At 56.1% G+C, this 21659-nt stretch overlaps 2 protein-coding genes across 2 annotated transcripts in view; both read right to left on the minus strand.

Moving 5' to 3' along the window:
* KDM2A (lysine demethylase 2A) overlaps positions 1 to 17276 on the minus strand; it is a 52057-nt gene extending 34781 nt beyond the window's left edge. The window contains 3 exon segments of the mRNA XM_054198696.1: positions 15187 to 15291; positions 16716 to 16743; positions 17185 to 17276. Coding sequence (XP_054054671.1) covers positions 15187 to 15291; positions 16716 to 16743; positions 17185 to 17204 — 153 coding nt within the window. The 5' untranslated portion in view covers positions 17205 to 17276.
* Positions 17277 to 19462: 2186 nt separating this feature from the next.
* Positions 19463 to 21425, minus strand: RHOD (ras homolog family member D). Its single transcript, XM_054199574.1, has 5 exons — positions 21153 to 21425; positions 20435 to 20522; positions 20006 to 20115; positions 19736 to 19849; positions 19463 to 19630 (listed from the first exon to the last, which is right to left on the minus strand). The coding sequence occupies exons 1-5, from the start codon at positions 21279 to 21281 to the stop codon at positions 19463 to 19465; spliced, it is 609 nt and encodes a 202-aa protein (XP_054055549.1). The 5' UTR covers positions 21282 to 21425.
* Between the last annotated feature and the right edge of the window lie 234 nt (positions 21426 to 21659).

The raw sequence follows: 21659 nt of genomic DNA on the forward strand, positions 1-21659 counted from the left end.
TTGGTTAATCCTGAGCACAAATTACAGCTTTGAGGACAGATCCTGCTCCCACCCTACGTGAACGTGCAGCAAATCATCCAGTCACTCATCAAACAGACTGGGAGGCTTTATGACCAAAGAAAGAGCACGTTTTAGAAGATGCCACTCCACCAGCCCAACCTGCCGTGGACTCGCGTTACGCAGAACAGCAGTAATACAAAGTTTGCCTTACTCCAGCTAATCCACCCATGGACCCGCACTGTGGGATCAGGGAACCGTTCTGACTCCTTTTCCCCCCGATGTTGTTCACAGCACCGGCTCGGAGCCAAACGGAAGGCGGCCACACCGCAAAGGTGCAAATACGAGGAAACGGGCAGAAGCGCCTTAAACTCTAATCCCTTTACAATGGGGAAACGGGGATGCAGAAGGAAAGGGTCGCCTCCTCCAGCCGAGCAAATTCCAAAGTCTAATGCTCCTGTCATCAGCACAGCATCAACTACAAAACCCGTTCCACGCTCCCAGCCAGATCAGCTTTGCGTGTTCCTGTGGGCAGGGAAGAGTCTGGCCTCCTAATTCGCACAGCATGTAGGAGAATGGGATCCCAGTCACGGCCGAGGACCCAAAAGTGCTGCCACAATACAAATAGCTCCCATCAGTTATACAACGCCTCTCGCGTACTGGGCCAGGGCCACAGCGCTTTCATGTCATTGTTGTCTTGGGAGGGTGGGGAAAAACAACATTTCAGTGCGCACAGAGCAGACAGGAGGGAGGAAAAGCTTCTGCGCTTCCAAACGTGCGTTTTGGGAGAGTTTTCCCCTCCTGGAGCCTGCAGCTTCCTCACGGCAGTTACACAAACCACGGCTCCCTAGATCTCAAAGTTGGGTCTCCATACTGGGCTAGATGTGGTCACGGTGCAAGCTTACGCCTTGTGTAGGGACACTCCAAGACCCCTTTCTTCTCCGATGTGCTTTAATCCTCACCTGCCACGCAGGGAATTGCTACCCGGTTAAACTGAGCGGCTACAGGCGATACCTGCAAAGGGCAAGAGACGTGCAAAGCCATGACACGCTAATGCCAATCTCACCTTTCCACCAGCACACGCTTTGCGAGAGCTGTAAAATCGTCCCTCCACCACAAAGTTTGATTTCTCTGGGAGAAGCCTGAACCTTTATCCCGCAGCCTGTGCCAGGGCCGGGTTTTGGCTGAGTACCCCTGCCCAGCAGATTCCTACAGCCCTCCTAACTCTTCTTTCTCCTCCTCGGTGCAACTCCATCCAGATGGGCCTTGCCAGAGCACACCAGCAAGTCACAGCCCTGGGCTCTTCGACTAAGACTGCTTCTTCCCAGGGGTGGCTCCACTACTAGGAATTTTTCCTGTGTCAACTGTCAGTTCAGCCAGAGACACACGACTTCCAAAAAGGAGATCAGCAGTCGCCCCCAAAACTGCCATCCATGAGAACGTCCCAGAGGAAGCTCAGCCCCAGCAAAGCAAGGGGTAGTGTCAGGCACGTTACACATGTATCTATCTGTTGGACAACCTTAGAGTTCAGCATTAAGCAGGGATATTTAAACATGGCTTCTTTTTTGCCCCCTGGCTTTGTGATCTGCGTTTGGATTCTGGCATTTTTCACCCTGATGAGAGTTTTACTAAGGAAGAAGAGACAAGCAGTCCAAAGCCTTTCTCTCTGTGTCAGGCAGGGTCAAGATAAAGGCAGTTTATTCATCCTCCAATGCCAGCCAGCCAGCAATTCTCATCTAAGATAGCTGTCCTTCACCATTTCTTTCTGGCCCTCTTGGGTACCGTTCACTTAACGTAGGAAATAGGAAGCATGAATATTAATCCTGTGGACGGCTCCAGTGCTATCCCTTCTACTCTGATCCCTTCACCTGCAGTCTCCTTCTCCCAGGAATGCCGGGGGAAGCGCCTCGTGCAGCTCCACGGTGGTACTCTTCCAAAACCCTTCCTTGGACACCTCTTTCCATCAGCAAGCGCTGCCTCGATGGAGCACGGCTACCTCTAACGGCAAAGGAACTGACAGTCGGCTGAAGAGAACCAGAAGACTACTCTCCTGTGGGGTTTTTTTTGAGAGAAGAACGAGTACAAGGTCACATTTGAAAAAAGAACAGGCCGTCCTTTTGCTGAAAGAGCCTCACATATTTACAGAGTGAAACCAACAAACACCACAGTATTTTAGTCACTTCCTGCCCCGTCTCCTGCCATTCCCTCCCTGATCTCCCAGTATCTCCATCTCCCAGTCCCCAGGAAGCCTCCTCCTGCTGTGCCACAGCTCCTTCCTCTTCAGGAGAGCAGAGCACCCCTCAATTTTCCTCTCCCTGTGCCTCCTCCCCTTTGTCTGCTGTGTTTCCAGAGCAGCTTGCCTGGTTTGAAGCCTCCCACGACCCTCCCTTATTCTTCTAGATGAAAGATGTTGACCTGAAGAATGCAGTCACGTTTCACTCCCTTTTCTTAACTCCAAACTCCCCTCACCGCAGGTCTTACAACATCTACCTGGCTCCCAGCGTACATGTAGAGCAGCGTGACTTACCAGGGGATCTCTCTCATCCACCAGTTTCCTCACCGGGTCCCTCCTAGCCACCCATCCCTTTGTAGGTTTACTTTGCTGAAACGCATCCAAATCGGTAATAAACCGACAAGCTCAACTCTCCTCAGTTTATGAATTTAACTTCTCACGTATTTTTTTTTTTTTTTTTTTTTTTACATCAAACGACTATGGCTTTTCTTTTGTCTAGGTAAGTTCAGACCTTCGACAGCCAAACTCGTGGGTGGGCGTTTTAATCTTGAGCGAGTACCTGTGGCAAACAGCAGCGTCCAGAATTCAGTCTCCAAGACACCGTACTGAGACCCACCAGGAATCAACAGCCGCGTGAGGTCCATTAGATCAGTGGGAAAGGGGCCCGTTTCTCTGGGAAGGCACAAGGCAAAGGCAGCCCCTGGCAGGAGGAGGATGGACAAAGATGGAAGCAGCAAGGCAGACCCGGGGCAGAGCAGATGCCAATGCCAGCATTGAGTACGCAGGGAAGACACTCCCTTGTGTGTATTTTCAGCTACAGCACGGAGAACCAAGGCACAAAGATTATGACACCCAATCAGCAGCCTGCCAGGTTACCGCTTATCTTAAGCGCAAGAGCTTTACCTTTCTATATTCCTCTCCTCCAAGCCTGCACCTCCCACTTCAGCTCCCAGGTCTGGGCTCCAAGCTCTGGTCCCCACGACCACGTTATTTGTGTTCCTCTCCGCCGGCAGAGAGGCTCTGCCCTCTGTGCCTCCCATCCTTCCACCACTTCACTTTCTCCTCCTCTTCCTCCCAAGCGTGGGAAGCAATACCTAAACCACAACCCCTCCTGTCACCCTTGGGGTACGAAGGGTTCTCCGGAGATGGGCCCGTGCCCTTCTGTTAATATTTTGGCTCTGCAGAACCATTTGCTTTGCCAAACAACTGCCAGTGCTCCACAGATGATCAATAAAGTGGTCCTGGGCTCCCTAATCCCCCAGTAGAAGGAGTAGGGTCCAAAGAGAAGGCCATAATGCCCCAAGTAAAAGATCCAGGACAATCTGTCAGTGGCCACATCTGTCTCAGGGCCAGCCCAACATTAGGACAAGCCAGGAGGTGGCTAATTTTAGCAGCTCTGCATGCCCTGTCCACCAGTGATGACGATCTGGACAAGATGGCCATACTAAACTAACTCTTTTGCTACCTGGTTTCACAAGAGGAACCCACGAACTAACCCAGCAGGTTTAACCCAGGTTAAATCACAGAATTGTCTAGGTTGGAAGGGACCTTTCAAACCATCGAGTCCAACCATCAATGCCCCCTCATCACCAAACGCCCCTCATCATCTCCTGTCTCTCTCAAGAGCTGGAGAGCAGAACTGGTGTACCCCAGGTTGAACATTCCTGGGTAAAGAGAGACTCAAAGCACCAGGCTGAGGAGTGAAGAGGAATCTATGTAGAACTGGAGCCCTTCCAGGCTTCACAGCTCCAGGAGGGATTCCTATCACGAGCAGGGCTGGCAGCGTTTCAGAACGAGCAGGGAGAACGCTTTGGTTTGCACTTTTGGGTTACGAAATTGGATGTACACAAGGAATAATTGGGGAAGTGGAGCAAGGCTGAAAGAGGCAGGTGGGGAGACGGCAGCAAGGGGCCAAGGAGAACTCCAGCAGCTGCCACTGAACCACAGGCTGACCAGCCACAGCGGCAAAACCACGAGACAGGGGAACGTGCTCGAGCAGATCACAGATGGGCAAGTCTGGCAACAGTCCCAAGAAGGCAACAGTGCTCCTAGGAAAGGATACGGCTTCTCACTCCAGTCACTTGCAGCACATTTCCCGTACAGCCACCATCCCAACTAGCTTTTACAGCACTACTAGCCCTCAAACTGTCTGTACCCACCGCCAGCCGTAGCATCCTAGTACCAAGACAAACCCTGCCTGGATTCTATAAGAACTTAAGGTAGCTCATGAAGGACCATCAAACCCTCCACCATCCCACCTTTTAGGACTGAACACTGATCCTCTGAGCCATACAGTCTGCGTTGAAAGCCACTCTTTGACGTTTAGCTTTGTTGTTTCTCAAGTAGACTGAGCAAACTCCTTTAATTACCTCTCATCCCTCCCAAACCAGAAGAAATTAAAGGAAAAAGCCTGCCGTGTAGACCCCTTTCCCTGCCAGGGAGTCCACAGCCCGTGTGTTATGCAGTCAGATAGACGAGCATTACCAGCTCCGCTGCTCTTTCTGCTTTGTATAGGAAGGCAACAGAGCATCCCCAAAATGAAAAAAGTAAACCAAACTTCTCTGAAAAGACAGGCTTGACAACTACACACGTTTAACCCATTTTCCCACTTGGGAAAGAGCGGGCCATTTACCTCCAGGCTGCTGAGCCCACACACAACACGGGGCAGAGACCCAGCAGAGCTGGCAGGAGGGACACACGGAGCCACTCGCATTCGGGGACAGAAATGCAGCTGATCTAGCACCTGTAGGTCAGCTCTACACAACGTCACTCCTGGCTGGGACAGGCAGAGCACCTCTCTGTTCACCACACGGTGGGAGTTCAGAGGACTAGCGTGGATTTTTCCGTGGGGAAGAGCTCACCCTCCAACTTTCCCAACATCCCAACCCCGCTCTGCAGTAGCCTGGTGCTGGTCCCGTCCCATCACACAAACTGAACGAGGCAGGACCGCAGGAGTACTCGGATAGCAAAAGCACGGGAAGCTTCGGGGTTTGCACTGAAATTCCTGCTAATAACTAATTCCTGACACTGTCCTTGAAAGAGAATAGCAACAGGCTGCCTGAATTGCGGGCGATGGGGCCTAGGGTGCTTATGAAGAAGGAAAACAATGCAGAGCCATTGGGATGAACACGGACAGCGTGAAACCATCTACTAGGAAGGAGATTTCCTCCTTACTCTGCACTGTTACACCATCACTGCACGCACTCCCTCCCCCTTTGCTCCACAAGAAGCTCAGTACTTGCCCCTTCCTTATTCCAAATGGGACAAAGGGGGTCAGGAGTTCAGTGACACATGGAAATATTTAAGCCCAGGGAATCAGAGACACTGAGGCAGTCTAACCCTAAAGACCCAGCAGATATCGCCAGCCCTCTCCTCCTTTCCGCTTCCAGCTGCCTCAGCTCAATCCCAAGATGACAGCTCCTGAGAGCCAGGGGTACATGGGAGAACAAGGGGGAAACAGGGCACTCTTGGACTGAAAAGCACAGGCCAGCCTCTTTTCAAAAAAAAAAAATAAAGTAAAAATATAGGCTTTTCTGCCCTTACACCTTCTGACTGTTCCTCCAGCATTCGCTTCTCTGTCTCTCCAAGTTCCGCAGCACCGCCTCTCTTCTCGCTCACCCTTCAGACTTTCACCGCTGCCTCGTGCAAAGTTAGACGAGGTAAAGAGGCAACATCAAAAAGGGACCATTCCCTTTCCGTGTCTCGCTCACAGCGAGAACGCGCCTCACTGGTTGGGATCTGCTTCTCTAGATAACAGTTCTATCAAGCAACATCCCGATCCTTGCCTCGGTGCCTTTTATCAGGCCACCTCTTCTCCCAAACTCTCTTACAACTGGCTAAGACATGACAGCACGACTCTGCTCACAGTTCCCAAGCCCGAGGGCCAGCGCTAACAAAAACCACAGATGACGATCACACCCCGGAGCCTCTTCCTTGACATAAAAGGGTGTGGGGTTGTGTGCGGGGGGTAGTTTTATTAAAACTCTTGTTTGCGTGCAGTGTGATAGCTAAAACACGCGAGATCCAGGGAAAGACAAAAAGCAGCCAGTGTTTAACGTACTGTAGGGAGCAAAGTTTACCGCTCCACTCACCACCTTGCCATCAATACGACCTGTTCTAGTCAACGGCAGTAAAAATCACCAGTCCTTTCCCCCCACCATCTCACTCACACACACGAGCACATCACGCCCAGCGCTGTGAACCGCACCCCAGCTCTTCAGGCAGCAAAGATGCCACCCAGATTTGCACCCTTCCAAGCACCCGACCTGGGCGGGAGCACTAGAGAAAGCACACACCCCATCTAACTGCTGCATCTAACTACCTTCTCTCACCGCCCTGCAACCCCGGGTAGATCCCAGCCCAAAACCTCCCCCGGTTCAAGTTCCTGGGACTTCCACAGGGATTCACAGTCCCTGGACAGGCAGTTCATGCTGTTTACCACCAGTACTGTTTCTACAGCAACAGAGATGCACAAACACGGACTCACAGAAAGAGAGAAACCCTGTCAAACGGATCCATCTCCTCTACCCCATCAGGGGGTCACAGGTTACACTTCGTCCCCAGGTTTATCTGAACCGTCTCAAATGCCAGCAAGAAACGCCGGCGGACAGCTATGCATCTTCCTCACCTGGTTCCTAGGAGTTGGGAAAAAGAGGTAAACAAGGAGGCTCAACAAACAGAAAACTCTGAGTTCAATCACATCCCTTCTGGTCTCTCCAGATTAAGCTCCAGGCTGTATAAGCAGAGCTCCTCTAGCATCAGGGACCTACAGCAGCTCGTTCTTGTTACACCATCCTGGAGCCTGTGATTTCCCCATCGCATGAGCACGGAGAAGTGAAAATTAGCCAGCGCGGTCCAACCGTTAGCACGCAGGCTACCTCTAGCTGGGTGGGGGACACACAGCACAGAGCATTTCCTAACTGCCCGAGATACAACACAGAGGTGGCAGAGCATTTGCTCCCTGAGCTGCTACTTGGCAGCACTGACGTGACCTGAGAGGTAGTGAGTTAGAGAGGCAGCAGCATGAACACGCTCTCGCTACTCCTTGGCCCTCAAAAATCAGAAGTCATTAGCATCCTCGCCAAGGGAGATCTGCAGGTACCTGAAGGTGGGCAGCACGGGGAGTTCAGACCACTGCGGAGAGGGAAGAACACCACCGAAGTTCCCTACGGTCCCCGAGAGGCTGACACCCTACCCACTAAGCCCACCAGAAAAGGAATTGAGCCTGGACCCGCACAAGCACTTGTACAGCAAAGAGTTCGGTTTGCAGCTCAACTGGCTGGAGACCATCCGAGACGAAGGTAGCTGGCTTCAGATTCTATTGACAGGCTTTTTGATGATGCATCTGTACAAGCGCAGTCACAGATAGCTTCTTCTTAGCTTCAGCTGAAACGGTCACATCCCATTTTCCAAAGGGAGGCACGTGCCTATCCGCTGCTCCCCTCCCTCCCCAGCCCCACACGGGCTTCTTCTGTCTGACCCCCACCCCATTAATCGAGATCCCAGGTTCTCCAAGCCAACTGGAGATCACACTTCCAGTTCCGAGATACACACTCCCCACCCTTCTTGCCTCCCCGTGCTTTTGACAGCTTAGTATCTTTGATATCTAATTATAGGCCCTGCCATCCTGCCGCAGGCTTTGCTCTTCCCCTTGGCTCTTTTGCTTTTCCCAAGGCAACCAAGCAAGGTCATTCTCTGCTCTCACGTCCCTCTCCACCAGGGCCAAGAAGGGGCAAGGCATCCAGTGGGGCAGATCCGCTTGGCTCCGACGACTCCTGTTCTCTGAGCACACAGGTAGGCACCCCCAACCAGCACCCCCAACCAGCTCCTGCCACAGGATCGCGCTGCGGCCGCGCTGTCTGCGGCCGCAGGACCACGTGCAGCGATTGAGCGTGGTATGCCACGTTCCTTCTACCTCTTCCACTTGCCTTTAACTTCTCCAACCCAAATAAAAGCAGGTCAAGCATTGTGTAGGAGAGCCTGTGAACTAATAAGTCAGCTCCGGGAGCAAATCGAGCTTTCCAGAGCTCAGGCTGCCCGCTCAGAGCTCACCCATCATTTCCTCCTCTGGAATCAGCAACGCTCTTCCGTCATCAGCGCCAGACATCTCTAGCCTGAAGACAAGTAATTGCTTTCCCTCAAACATTTTCAGAGGACAGTATTAGTGCACCACCTTGTTTCTCCACCTTCTGGCCATACCACTACTTCCCCCACGTGCGTAATTTCTCCCCAAAACACAGCCAGTAACCCAGAGACCTCCGTCTGGGTGGCTCCTGACCTAATCAGCCAACAATAAAAAAAGTACTGGGAGCACCGGGACTGCTCTCCTATCTTGTTAGTGTCACCTCCGGCTGGGATAACCCTGTGAAAACCTATTCCTGCTTATTAGCAAGAGACACAGATGCAACTTGCAAATACTGTTTGGTAACTCAAAGCAACTTCAAGTGCTCCTGCGCTGTCTGGCTCCCTGCTCAGTCGGCGCTGCAGCTTCCAGGACACACAGCCAGGCCTGGGACAGTAGGAAACCAGCAGAGGTAAGAGATATTTACCTCCTGCGTTCCTCTCTGCTGACACAGGACATCATCCAGTTGGTTTCAGGGACGTATTCTCCCAGGGACCAGCACACTCTTGCATCTCAGGATCCAAATGCTCACAGGGATTTCTAAAGCTTTCCAAGGAGAGCCTTCAGTTGCTGCTACCTTCCACCAAAGAGCTGCCCAGATCAAATCTGAACAGTCCCTAAATTATTTAGAGCTCAGTTATTACACCTGGGTCATTTGGAATGACTCATTTGTAGTGTCTTCAGTTTGAGGCAGAGGCGTGTGGGAGAGATTAATTACCCTACTTGCACAGGTCCTGTCTAGACTAGGAAATAGAGGTGTGTCCAGCAGACCAGCGACATTTGGCCGGATGGGGTTTCACACAGGGCACGTAGCAGACAAACAGGAGTGAGCATCGCTTGACAGGGTACAGGGGGTTGCCAGTGCCAAATTTCAAACGGAGGGGCGATGTAAAGCCCCCCAGAATCCACCCCAGCGCACGTGGCTTGTCCCACGTGTCAGTACCACGGGAACTATACCGGTAGACTCACCCCAGCACACACGGACGAGTGCCAGGTCAATGGGACCAGCCCTGGAAAAGCCAGTATCCAGCAGGACTGGCCTGCGTCGAGCACACCAAGATGTGAGGATGACACACGCCAGCAACTGCAAGGGATCATTACCTGGTAGCGAGCGGCATCGCAAGGAGTAGGAACAAGAAGTCAGGCAGAACCCGATGGAAAGGCATTAGTGGTTGCATCCCGCTGCTGGGGCAGTGTGAGCCATGCAAGACAGAGCAAGGGCAGCTGCTTGACCAACACAGAGAGGGCAAATAGCTGCGTCCTCCTCTTCACTACCTTACCAGCCATGAGCAGTCCTGCCAGCCCACAGCCGGCACCCTGCTGACCTCCCTCTCTCAGCTTTGAGGCCATCTATCCCCTTGACGGTGTGAGGATGAGGGCTGGAACTTTGTCACAAATGTCACATGAACGCCAACATGCCTGGGCCTTCCTGGCCAGCGGGCTACGTCCTGCATTTTACATCACCTCATCCTGCAGGAAGAGTTTGGTACCACCAATATGAACAACTTGGAAACCACAAGATTAGAGGGGCTGTGACGCTGGGCACCTGTCAGAGCCCGCCTTGCCATCCCCGGTGCCACTCCACACCACGGTACACACGGCGGCAAGAGAAACCTTTTCCTCCACGCTCTCCAAGCTTCATCCCTCAGCAGATAACTCCACATACTGCAAAGCTCACGCGAACTCTTGCCTGGGGGATAGTGTGGACACCGACGTGTAAAGACAAGTTTGCTAACTGCTGTTTACAGGAGAGGCCTCAGCTTTTGGCTGGTAGGGACAGGCAGAGGCCTCCTCTCAAATTTCAGGTAAGGATCTGACCAGAGGGCAGGGCAGGGCAGTGCTAATGCAGGACACAGACTGCCCCGAGCAACAGGAGAGACAGCATTTCGCATTCTAGCTCTCCCCTCACCTCACGGAGCTCTGATCAGCGGCCGCGTCTCCTCCTCCACTGGCCCATTTCCCTTCGTGGGCGTCACACCAAATCTCCATCAACCAAAACAAGGATGTGACTGCACCCAGCCAGGGATGGTCACTCGGGGCCCAGGCACCGCAGTACCTTCAGCGTGAGCTGTGCCCGAGTCCCAGCGAGCGCCCGCCGCCCCGAGGGAGGGTGCAGCTCCACCGCGGGCTCTCTCCAGCAGCAGAGCCAGTTTAAGAGGTTCCTACCCCACCCTGTCTTCCCCATCTCAGGCTGCCACCTCTCCAGTCCCGTCAGGTTTGCTGGTGGAGCTGCTAGCTCACTAGCCCAGCAGAGACAACAATTTGGGTTAGATTTCCACACCCCCCCCCACCAACAACTTTCACGTAGAGCATGATCCACAGTCTCCCGAAGCAGCGTTCGGCTCAGGGGCATCAGCTCCCGAGGCACTAAGAGAGGGAGGGAGAGAACCTCCTAAACCAGCTCTGCCACACGGGCAATCCCAATTCGGAACCACACCCTGAGATACAGACTGCTGACTTGACAGCAGCGGAGAGACCACAACAGGCAGGGTTTATCGTTAGGGTACTGGCACCCTCCCGCTCTGCTCCCCCAAGCCATTCCGACCCGATCCAACGCCGCTGCCCCTTCGCTCCTCACCCGGACTGTTGTCACTGAAAGCGTACGGCACCGCTTCAGTGACGTGCTAACCCCAACTCGTAATTGACGGAGTCTTGCTAGTCTTAGTTCACAGCAAAGGCCTGGCAGAATTAGCCCTGGAGCAGACAGAAGGCGAGATTCCCTCACACTTCCAGCACCCAGGAATACTCAGTGACTTCCCTGCAGAAGGACAGGCAGTGCGTCCCGCTGAGGAACCCTTCGGCAGCTCCACACATTCCCACAGATCTGGATGGGTAGCACACAGCTTTGTGCGCAGTAAGAGAGTAAGTTACTTCTCGCTGGGGTAAAAGAGAAATCCTTCCTCGGCGGAGCACCGGGCACGCACTCAGTGCTGCGACAGCAGGCAGGAACACCTCACCTCAAGCACATCTTTAGAAAAGTGTTGGGTCAAACAGCTCCTTCGGCAGCAGTCTGCAGAGATGCACCCGTCCGTCTGCTGAACAGCTTCCCAGCACCACCAGGAGATTCCTTCCCTGCTGATGACCCCGCGCAGATCTAACCTTACCAAAAAATTTAAGTGACACACACGCAACAGTTTCTCCTCAGACTCTCAGATGGAGATCCTGGTGAGTGCTGAGGAGGCGCAAGGCAACAACATACTCTGGGAGGAAACTGCTGGAAAGCCTGAACGAAGCAAAGCACCTGAGCATCGCAGCACCAGACGGACTGAACTCCTTTTCCTCCACAGCCAGAGCTGCTCCTGCCTTTAACAAGCCCAGGCTCCACTTTCAGGTGCCCTTGCCCTCCTCGCGGGGAGCTGAACAGCTTGGTGTGACACGGGCTGGGTGCGACCACCCAGCAACAGGCAGCGGAAGACTTCCAAGTCTCAGAGAGGGACCATGGCATTGTTAGTGCCAGGGCTGGACTGTCACCCAGGCCGCAGGACACAATAGAGCATTTCAGCTCCTCGATTAAGGGCCTGCAAAACACACATCTACAGCGTATAAAGCATAAAGCCAGCACCTCAAACCCCGAAGTTCTGCCTCGTTGCAGAGCTAAGGAGCAGCAATATAGACGCAGGCTTAGTAGAAGACTACTTGGCAGTGCCTGACAAGTCCCATCCTTCACTACTCATGGTGCAGGGAGGCCCAGCTGAGTCTCTGGGAGAGGAACATGGACATCCCTTAACCCGCTGCCGTGCAGCTCACGCAGCACCATCCGCAGGCTGCCTTCCCCTATCCGTGTCAGCCTCCCAGAGTTCGCCGGGACACAGCTTCTTCCACAGTCTAATTGTTTCAGACAGGTGCAGGACATCCCCCCAGCGACACCCCTGCATCCAGACCAACTCACCCAGGCCTTTATAATCTTGGGAGTTGTGGATGTAGAGCCCAAACTAGGAAGCAAGCACAGTTAGAGCAGTGCGACCCACCTAATGTAAGTGTCATTATATTCCACAGGGACGTGTGAACTGGCAGAGAATTCTTGTAGGAGCATGACTAGATCCGAAGCAGAGGTGAATTTCTCCTCAACTCCCCGATCTTTCACTGATACTGACAAATCCATTCAGGAAACATACCTAGACCAGATTTTTGTGGAACCAGAGGAAGGGAACAGTATTGCTCACTAAATAAAAATAATACAAAATGCTCAAGACCCTCTAAATCCTGATGGAAACCAGTCTGGTTTTAAGGCAGGGGTGACGCACCGAAAGATGCAGACGGTGTAACTACCCTGGCACACCAGATTGGAAGCTTCTCTTGCCATCTCGGGCCACTGGTACCATCAAACCATGCTACTCGCACATGCAATTAATTCAGCTCATTCACCACTACAAACTATTCCGGTCAAGGTTGTTTGACTGGTAGGACTACTATCCCACTTGGATTTTATTTATTTTAAATATATTTCTTCTTTTGCTATCACATCCACGTTGATCCTCCGTCACACAGGAGAAACACAGCTTACAGCAGGAGAAACACGCTGTACTACCAACTACCTGTTTTTTCCCTGCCTAGAACTTTTAATGTAGGCATATTAAAACCAACTCCCAAAAACAAGGCATATGTAGGAGTAGGATATTCAAATAAGTCATATTCAGCACTTTTGTCTTCCCAGATAATTCACCCGTGATACCTCGTTCTGCAAGAGCCAGAGACACTAGCTAAGGGAAGGGCTCCCAACATTTCAAAGAACACATACTGGGGGGGGGGAGAATAAAGATAAATCATCTTTTTAAGGTCCTTCAACAAGGGAGCTTCACTGATACAGCAAAAGAGTGTAACAAGCTGGAAGTTTCCAGGAAAAGCGAAACAGGAGGCATGACCTAAGGCTCACCTACCACACAGGGGTCATTCATGCCTCCTCTCGGCTGCAGGCCAGCAGAGACAGCACACAAGAGGCCACAGAAGCCCAGGTGAGCCTCATCCTCTGCTTGCTGCCCATGTGCCTTCCCAAGCCCCTTACGCATGCAGCTCATCAGCATGCAGCCAGTTATCCAGCTTAGCACATTCTGCCGGAGCCCAGGCCACCTACACCACGACAGCAACTCCTCCCGATGATTTTTATTTATGAGATTACAAGCATTTTTAAACCGGTAAGTTCCTGGCCGCTCGTCCTCTTCACCTGCCTTGTCTGTTTTTCCCCAGCCATTTTGGGTTACTTCACCTGGTCAAAGCGTAGCTAAGATCGTAGTTTAACCAAAATCCGACGCCGGCGTTGCTTCCAACAGAAGCTATCCTGCCGCCCTGACTGCTGGCTACAGAAATGGTCACTCCCCAGTCAAACCAGCACCTTGAGCTGCGTGCCGCACGGTTGTGGGAACAAGTGTGTCAGGACAAGGGAGGAGGTGGGACTGCTGTTTTTGGCAGATTAAAGCATCCACCGAAGCACTTGGGGAAAAAAACAAGCCATCCTGAAGGGCCCACGGATGTATTACAGTTTGTTTGTTTGGGTGGCTTTTTTTCCATAAGCACCCTCGCAAAAAAAGAGAAAAGATTAAAACCCACTTCAAATCAGAGTCACTTCAGGTTCACAAAGCCGGCTAAGGCAGATGACTATAAAAGTATAGATGCCTGTCATCAAATCATCGAGCGTGAGAATCCTCTCTGCAAAGAGTAAACATGCAACAGACACCAAGCAGCACCAGAAAAGGAGCACACCTTCAGTAAACCAGGTGTTCGGACAAACCACGGCCTATGCGGTACCCTCCTCTCCACGGGGGCCAGTGCTGGAATAACCATTTCTACCCTCACTAGAAGATTTTCGTCTCTAGACCACCTCCAAGGTGTGTGCTGGCTACAAATCCCCAGCCCCCTTTCCATGGCCAGGCACCCAGCAGCAAGAACCGCTTGCTCTCGGGGGCAAAGCTTAATGCCGAGTCCACGCTCCCTCACATCAAACGATTTCAGAGTATTAAAGGATAAGGATTTACCTTTACAGGCACCACCTCGAAGGTGAGGGGACACACACTGCTGTGACTCAGAGAGGCTTCAGCTATCGCAGGGCTGACACTCACCCTTCCCAGGGGGTTTACAACTACCTCAAAACCACATGAAACCATCCTGTAGGAGACGCAGCAGCTTCCCTCCTTCCCCGGGATCGCCGGGAATATCACCTCAGGCTCTCAGAGCAGATGCTCCCAAACTGCTTACAGTTAGGACCCAACTCGCAGACCATCGGTTTTGTGTAATCCCCTGAACAGCAGCGTGAACACCGGAGAAGCCAGAGCTCCTGACAGGGCCCAACTAGGGCCAGGCTTTCGGAACAGCTCCCTCCGAAAGGAAAAAAAAAAAAACACAAAACAAAAAACCAGGAGAAGACACACACACATGTGCACAGGCACAACTACATCTGAGCCTGAAGCTGGTTTTCTCAGATTTCGCAGCACACTCAAATCAAGTCCAGGCCAACATAATGGTAACACGCAGTATTTCAGCTTCCCTGCTTGTTACAAACACATGGAGAAAACCTGCCGTGCCAGAAACTACACCGACACTCACTTCATGTTTCTATCCAGCAGCTCCGTGAAGCATCTTACCCAGACTCAGCCCCCAGCCCTCCCCTCCGCCAGAGTTCAGCTGCCAAATGCCCTTCATTAGGGCAAACTTTGTGACATAAACAGGAGCCGCAAAGCCACCTAACCCACCGCCAGCTGAGCTACCACCTCCGGGCAGGCTGCAGCGATCCACCACAACACTTTCTTGGGTTGTTTAAACCCGTTGACAGTAAAAACCTTTTTCTTTCTTCAGTTGCAACGGAACCAAGAATAGAATTTGGTTGTTCAGGTCCAATACTGACCAGTCTTTGGCTGTAACGGATCCTTTCTTCCTCGGGCTCCATCTCCGACTCTTCTGAAGAGAGTGAGAAGGACACTCCAGGACTGCTGTCTTCCTCCTCTTCCTCCTTTGAAGTCAGAGGGAAATAGTGAAGCAGGGCACACAGACACGAGGCGCCTACATCCCTCATTTCTTTGCTCACTTTGAGGCCGCTTCCATACCACCGTGCAGGGCAAAGGGAACGCAGCGGATGAGCCCACCTCAACTTTTAACGTTCCCATTCTAACTTTAGGCATGACCTAGGCTAAATGACTTTACCAGCTGTTCCGTAACACAACATGAGCTGCAGGTCTCGGATCAGGAAAAGACCTCTTCTCTGCTCTACTACCAGCATAAGCGGCAGCTCCTTTGGCCCGCAGCGGGATAGGAAGCGGGCGAGCTGCTGTCAAACGCTCAACAGCGCTCGGGGAGTAGATTACGCCTTAAAGAACCAACTGCTCCAAACAACCTGACTGCCGTCCTCTGGATATCCTGCACCGTGGCACTCGGGAGAAGCTACAGAGGTACAGGATGTCTCCCACGAACAGGGAGATCGTACAGCACTTGAGCACGGCTGCGGGTCGGGGACTAACTCCTGTCTTAAGACGACCTATGCGCTCGGATCCCAAAACCTGCCACCTTGTGACACCGCACAAGAACATGGGAAAACCTCCCAAGGCGTCAGATGGCACCTAAACTTCCCCCCCCCCCTTCCCCGCGTCTTAAAGGAACCAAATGAAACCAAAGCCTAGGTATACCCGCCGCTCTTAATCCCCAGGACTATGCCCACACCAGCCCTTCGGGGGAGGAACCGTGTAGCGTTACGGAACCGCTACCAGAGCGTGGAGAGGACCCCGCTCTTCCCCGACCCCTCCGAGCACGGTTTGACAGCGGAGCCCTTTCGAGCCCCGCCGGCATCTCCCCCGTCCCCGCCGCCCGTCCCCGCTCCGCCAAAGCCAACCTGGGGCCACTTTCCCTTCCCTACACTTTGTTAAAAAAAAAAAACCAAAACCAACCAACCAAAGCAAAACACCAAAAAACCTCTTGTTTATAAACACCCGGACAACCCACCGCGCATCAGCCGAGCAACACCGCAGCGGGGCAAACCCCCGCGGCTCCGCCAGCCCCATCCCGCCCCCGCCGCGGAGGCCCGTCCCGGGCCGGGCCCCGTCGCCTCCCCCGGGGCAGCAGCGGGGGGGGACGGGACACCCCGTCCCGGCGGAACAAAGCGGCGGGGGCAGCCCCGGGACGTCAGTCCCCCGGGAGCTGTCAGCCGGCCCCGGCAGCCGCCCCCCCCCCCCCCCTCCCACCACCCCCCCGCCCCGCTGTGCCCACCAACTTCCCGGCCCGGCCTCCTCGGGGCAAGGGGGGGGGCCGCAAGGAAAAGGGGAGACCCGTCCCGCTCCCTCCCGGCCCGGAGCACCGGCCCCGCCGCCTGGAGACTCGTGGAAACTTAGGGGGCGGCGGGCCGGTGCCGGGGACCCCCCCCGCTCCCCGCGGCGAGTGGCTCACCAGGTCTCTCCTGCGCCTTTGTCCTCTTCTAGCGCCGAGACGGGGAGAAACAGAAGAGACGGAGGAGGAGGGAACCCCCCGGGTCAGGCAACGATCGCGCCCCGGGCCCGGGCCCGGCCCGCCGGCCGCGCCGCCCCGCTTCCCCCCCCTCCCGGCCCCGCCGCTCCCCCCGTTCCCCCCCCCGCGTCCCGCCGCCCCCGCCGCGGCCACCGGGCGCTGACAGCCCCGCCGGCCGGCCCGGGCCGCTGCCCGCTCCCCGCGGGCCCCACTCCCCGGCCCGCCGCCGCGTCCCCCCCGCCGCCGCCGCCGCCACCACCACCGCCCCGCCGCACCCCCCCCCACCCCCCCTCCCCGAGCCGCCCGGTGCCGACCCGCCGCCGGCCTCGCCGCCCCCCGCCGTGCCCCTTCGCCTCCACCCCACCGCCCCGTCGCCGCCGCCCCCCGGCCGGGACGCGGTTCCCCTCCTCACACAGGAGCCGCCGCCGCCATTTTGAAGCCGTCAGAGTCTCACATACACACTGACTCGGCCGCCGCACTGCGCCTGCGCCGCCCGCAACCTCCCCTGACCCCCCCCGCCGCCTCCCCCGCCGCCCGCCGCGCGCATGCGCCGCCCCCCCCTCCCATTTCCCCCCCCCCCCCCCCCCCCCGCCCCCTTCATCCCCCGCCCCGCTCACGGCGCCGGGGCAGGGCGCGGGCGCGCGCACGCTGCTCGGCGGCCCCGCCCCGCCCCGGCGGGAGCGAGCGCGCCCGCGCGGCCCGCGCGGGTGGACACGCCCCCTCTGGGTGGACACGCCCCCCGACTGGCCACGCCCACCCACGCGCATGCTCCCGCTGCGCACGTACGCAGATAGGCGTGGGGCGTAGGTCTATACACACCTATAGACGCGGGTCATACACACCTATAGACACGGGTCATACATATATACACACCTGTAGACATGGGTCACACATGTACACACCTATAGACACGGGTCATACACATACACACCTATAGACACGGGTCATACATGTATACACACCTATAGACACGGGTCATATATATATGCACCTATAGACACGGGTCATACACATACACACCTATAGACACGGGTCATACATGTATACACACCTATAGACACGGGTCATATATATATGCACCTATAGACACGGGTCATACACATACACACCTATAGACACGGGTCATACATGTATACACACCTATAGACACGGGTCATATATATACGCACCTATAGACACGGGTCATACACATACACACCTATAGACACGGGTCATACATGTATACACACCTATAGACACGGGTCATATATGTACGCACCTATAGACACGGGTCATACACATACACACCTATAGACATGGGTCATACATGTATACACACCTATAGACACGGGTCATATATATATGCACCTATAGACACGGGTCATACACATATACACATCTATAGACACGGGTCACACGTGTACACACCTATAGACACGGGTCATACACACCTATAGACATGGGTCATACATGTACACACCTATAGACACGGGTCATATATGTACACACCTATAGACACGGGTCATACACACCTATAGACATGGGTCATACATGTATACACACCTATAGACATGGGTCATACACACCTATAGACATGGGTCACACACATACACAGCTATAGACATGGGTCATACATGTATACACACCTATAGACATGGGTCATATATGTACACACCTATAGACACGGGTCATACACACCTATAGACATGGGTCACACATGTACACACCTATAGACACGGGTCGTATATGTATACACACCTATAGACATGGGTCATACACATACATACCTACAGACATGGGTCATACATGTATACACTTATAGACATGGGTCATACACACCTATAGACGTGGGTCATACATATGTACACCTATAGACATGGAGCACGTATGGATACACACATGTATACATGGGTCACACACACATACACTCTTATATACGTGTAGCACGCATGCATACATACCTATGTACGTGGGTCACAAACACCCCCCCATATACATGGCTCACACATGGATACACACCTATATACATGGAGCGCACACACGTATACACGTATATACATGGAGCACATACGTGTACACGCCTATGTACATGGATAATACATGCATACACACCCATATACATGCACCACGTGCATACACACCTATATACGTGCAGCAGGCGCGGGGACACCTATATACCTGCAGCACACACGCACGGACACCTATAGACATGCAGCACATGCCCATATACGTCTCTATACACGCAGCACACGCATACACGCCTACGGACACGCAGCACGCACCTATATACACGCAGCACATATGTGTACACACCTCTATACGCGCACGCGTGTGTCCCCCGTCCCCCCGCCCGCGGGACCGCGCCGCGCTGGCCTGTGTTGAGCTTTAATGTCACACCAGCACCGAAGTCACCCCGTGTCCCCTGTCCCACGCTGGCCCGCCAGCGGGAAGGGGACCCCCCCCCCCAACACCCCCAAAATCAGTTCTCTGCTGCCGGTCAGGCTGGCAGGGGACACCGGGGGGGGACAGTTTCTTGGTGCCCAGGGGGACGCGTTCCTGCTGGCACGTTGGGGGGGGGGACAGGAGCGTGGCAGCGGAGGTCTGGCGGTGGCAGCGGAGGTCCGGTGGTGGCCGGGGGCCGAGGCAGTGTCCTGAGCCATGGGGACAGCAGCGGGTCCCGGGGGCTGTGGCGGGGGGGGGGGGGGGGGGGCTCAGCAGAGCACGCAGCCCCTCCGGGGTCGCCTCCTGCGGGGGTTCGGGTGGGCGGCACGCAGGGCGGCGTCGCAGGCTGCCACGAAGATGTCCCTGACGTTCTCCTGGTACCTGGCCGAGCACTCCAAGTAGGACACGGCGTGGACCTGCCGGGCCATGGCCTCTCCCTGCCGGAGAGCCGTGGGGTCAAACCCCCCCCCCCAGGGCCACCGGGTCCCCCACTGCCCCGTGCTGGGGGACATCCCCGGCCTGTCGGGGGGGGTGGCACTTGCCTTCTGGTGGGAGATGGGCTCCAGGCGTCCCTCCTGCAGCTTGCGCAGGTCGGTCTTGCAGCCCACCAGCAGCACCGGCACCCCCTTGCAGAAGTGGTTCACCTCCGGGTACCACTGCAGGGGGGGGACACACACACACGACACACACATGTCACCCAGGGGATGGGGACACAGGGAGGGGCAGCAGCTCCGGCTCCATGCCACCTCCCCCGGGGAGGACACGCGGGGTGGGAGCAGCGCCCCCCCCCCCCTCCGAGGGGTCCGCGTTACCTTGGTCAGGACGTTGTCGAAGCTGTTGGGGCTGGTGACATCAAAGCAGATGAGGACAACCTTGGCGTCCGAGTAGGACAGCGGGCGAAGCCTGTCGTAGTCTTCCTGTCCTGCCAGGCGGAGCAGCAGACCATTACGCACCAGTTCCCTACTGGGCTGGGTGTCCCCCGCCCCCCCCACCCCCCCTCCCCGCCAAGCCTGGGACCACAGCTGGGGACACCGTGTGGCTCTGGGGACAAAAGGCAGCGCCCCAGCAAGAGGGTGACAACCCGTGGGGACCGATGGTTGGCCGGCTGCGGGTTAACCCCCCCCACATCCCATGGGGACAGCCCTCCAAGGCATGACCCATGGGTGTGGGACACCCCGAAACCCACGGGCTTGGGGGGGGGGGCGGGCTGTGACTGCCTGTCCCATCCCCTCCTGTCCCACCTGCCGTGTCCCAGAGGTGGATCTTCACGGGCTTGCCGCCGACCTGGAGGGAGGCCGTGTACTTCTCGAACACGGTGGGGACATAGACCTGGTGGGGGACAGGGCGGGGGGGGGGGGGGGGCGTGAAATAGGTCCCTTCTACCCCCGGGCAGCGGCGGGGGGCAGCGGCCAAGGGGAACCCCCCCCGGGGCTGTATGCGCAGGACGGGGCATGGGGAGGTACGTGGGGTTGGGAGAGGGAATCGGGGAGGGGCAGGAGATGGTGGTGCCACCCCAGGGCAGGTGGGGTGGTGGGGACATTCCTTGTCCCCCCCGCCCCTAGCCTGGGGACTGTGGGCAGGCGGGATGCCCTGGGGGGACCCACAGGGAGATGCTGGGGGTCTCCGTGGGCTGCCGCCCCTCCCTCCACCCCACAGGTCCCATACGTGCCCTCGCTGGGACAGACCCCACTCCCCATCCCGTGACCCCCCCAGGCGAGGCTGAGGGGGGGCAGACCCCTGAGGTTGCCCTGGACCCCTGTCAACCCCAGGCTGTCCCCTCCCAGTCCCCCCCAGCCCCGTGTCCTGCCGCAAACAGTCCCGTTGCCACCACCGTGCCCGTCCCGTCCCCCCCTCCACTGCCCTTTGCCTGCACCGCCGCGCCGTGGGACGGTGATCTCCCCCTCCCCGCCACCGTGTCCCACCGGGGGCCGAGGTCCCAGGGGACAGGCAGGGCCGTACCTTGGGGAAGTCCCCGCTGGCGAAGGCCAGCAGCAGAGACGTCTTCCCGCAGCCCCCGTCCCCCACCACGACGACCTTGACCTCGGCCTCGGGGGGTCCCGGGCTCTGCCCCCCGCGCTCTTGCTGCATGGGGGCGGCCGGTGGGGCCACGGAGCCTGCCTGGCCTCGGCGGGGACGGGGACAGGGACAGGGTGGCAGGTGGCACCCGCCCGTCCCAGGGTGCGGCCCCCGGGGCCCGCCCGTGGCGTCGTCTCGGGGCGGGGGCCATGACGTCCTCGCACACGCGTGGCGCCTCGCACGCCCGCGGGGATGCTGCGGGTGCCTGTCCCCACCCAGGACACGCCGGCGGGTCCCGCTACACCCGTGTCACCCCCCCCGCCCCGTCTCGCCACTCGCCCCTGGCCCCCGCCTGCGTGTGCGAGGCTCCCCATCACGCCTCTTGCACGCCCACGCGCGACGCCGTCCGACACGCGCGGCCCCCGTGCACGCACGCGCGCCCCGCTCCTC

This window comes from Rissa tridactyla, chromosome 4, assembly GCF_028500815.1.
Source record: "Rissa tridactyla isolate bRisTri1 chromosome 4, bRisTri1.patW.cur.20221130, whole genome shotgun sequence".
Taxonomy (NCBI): domain Eukaryota; kingdom Metazoa; phylum Chordata; class Aves; order Charadriiformes; family Laridae; genus Rissa; species Rissa tridactyla.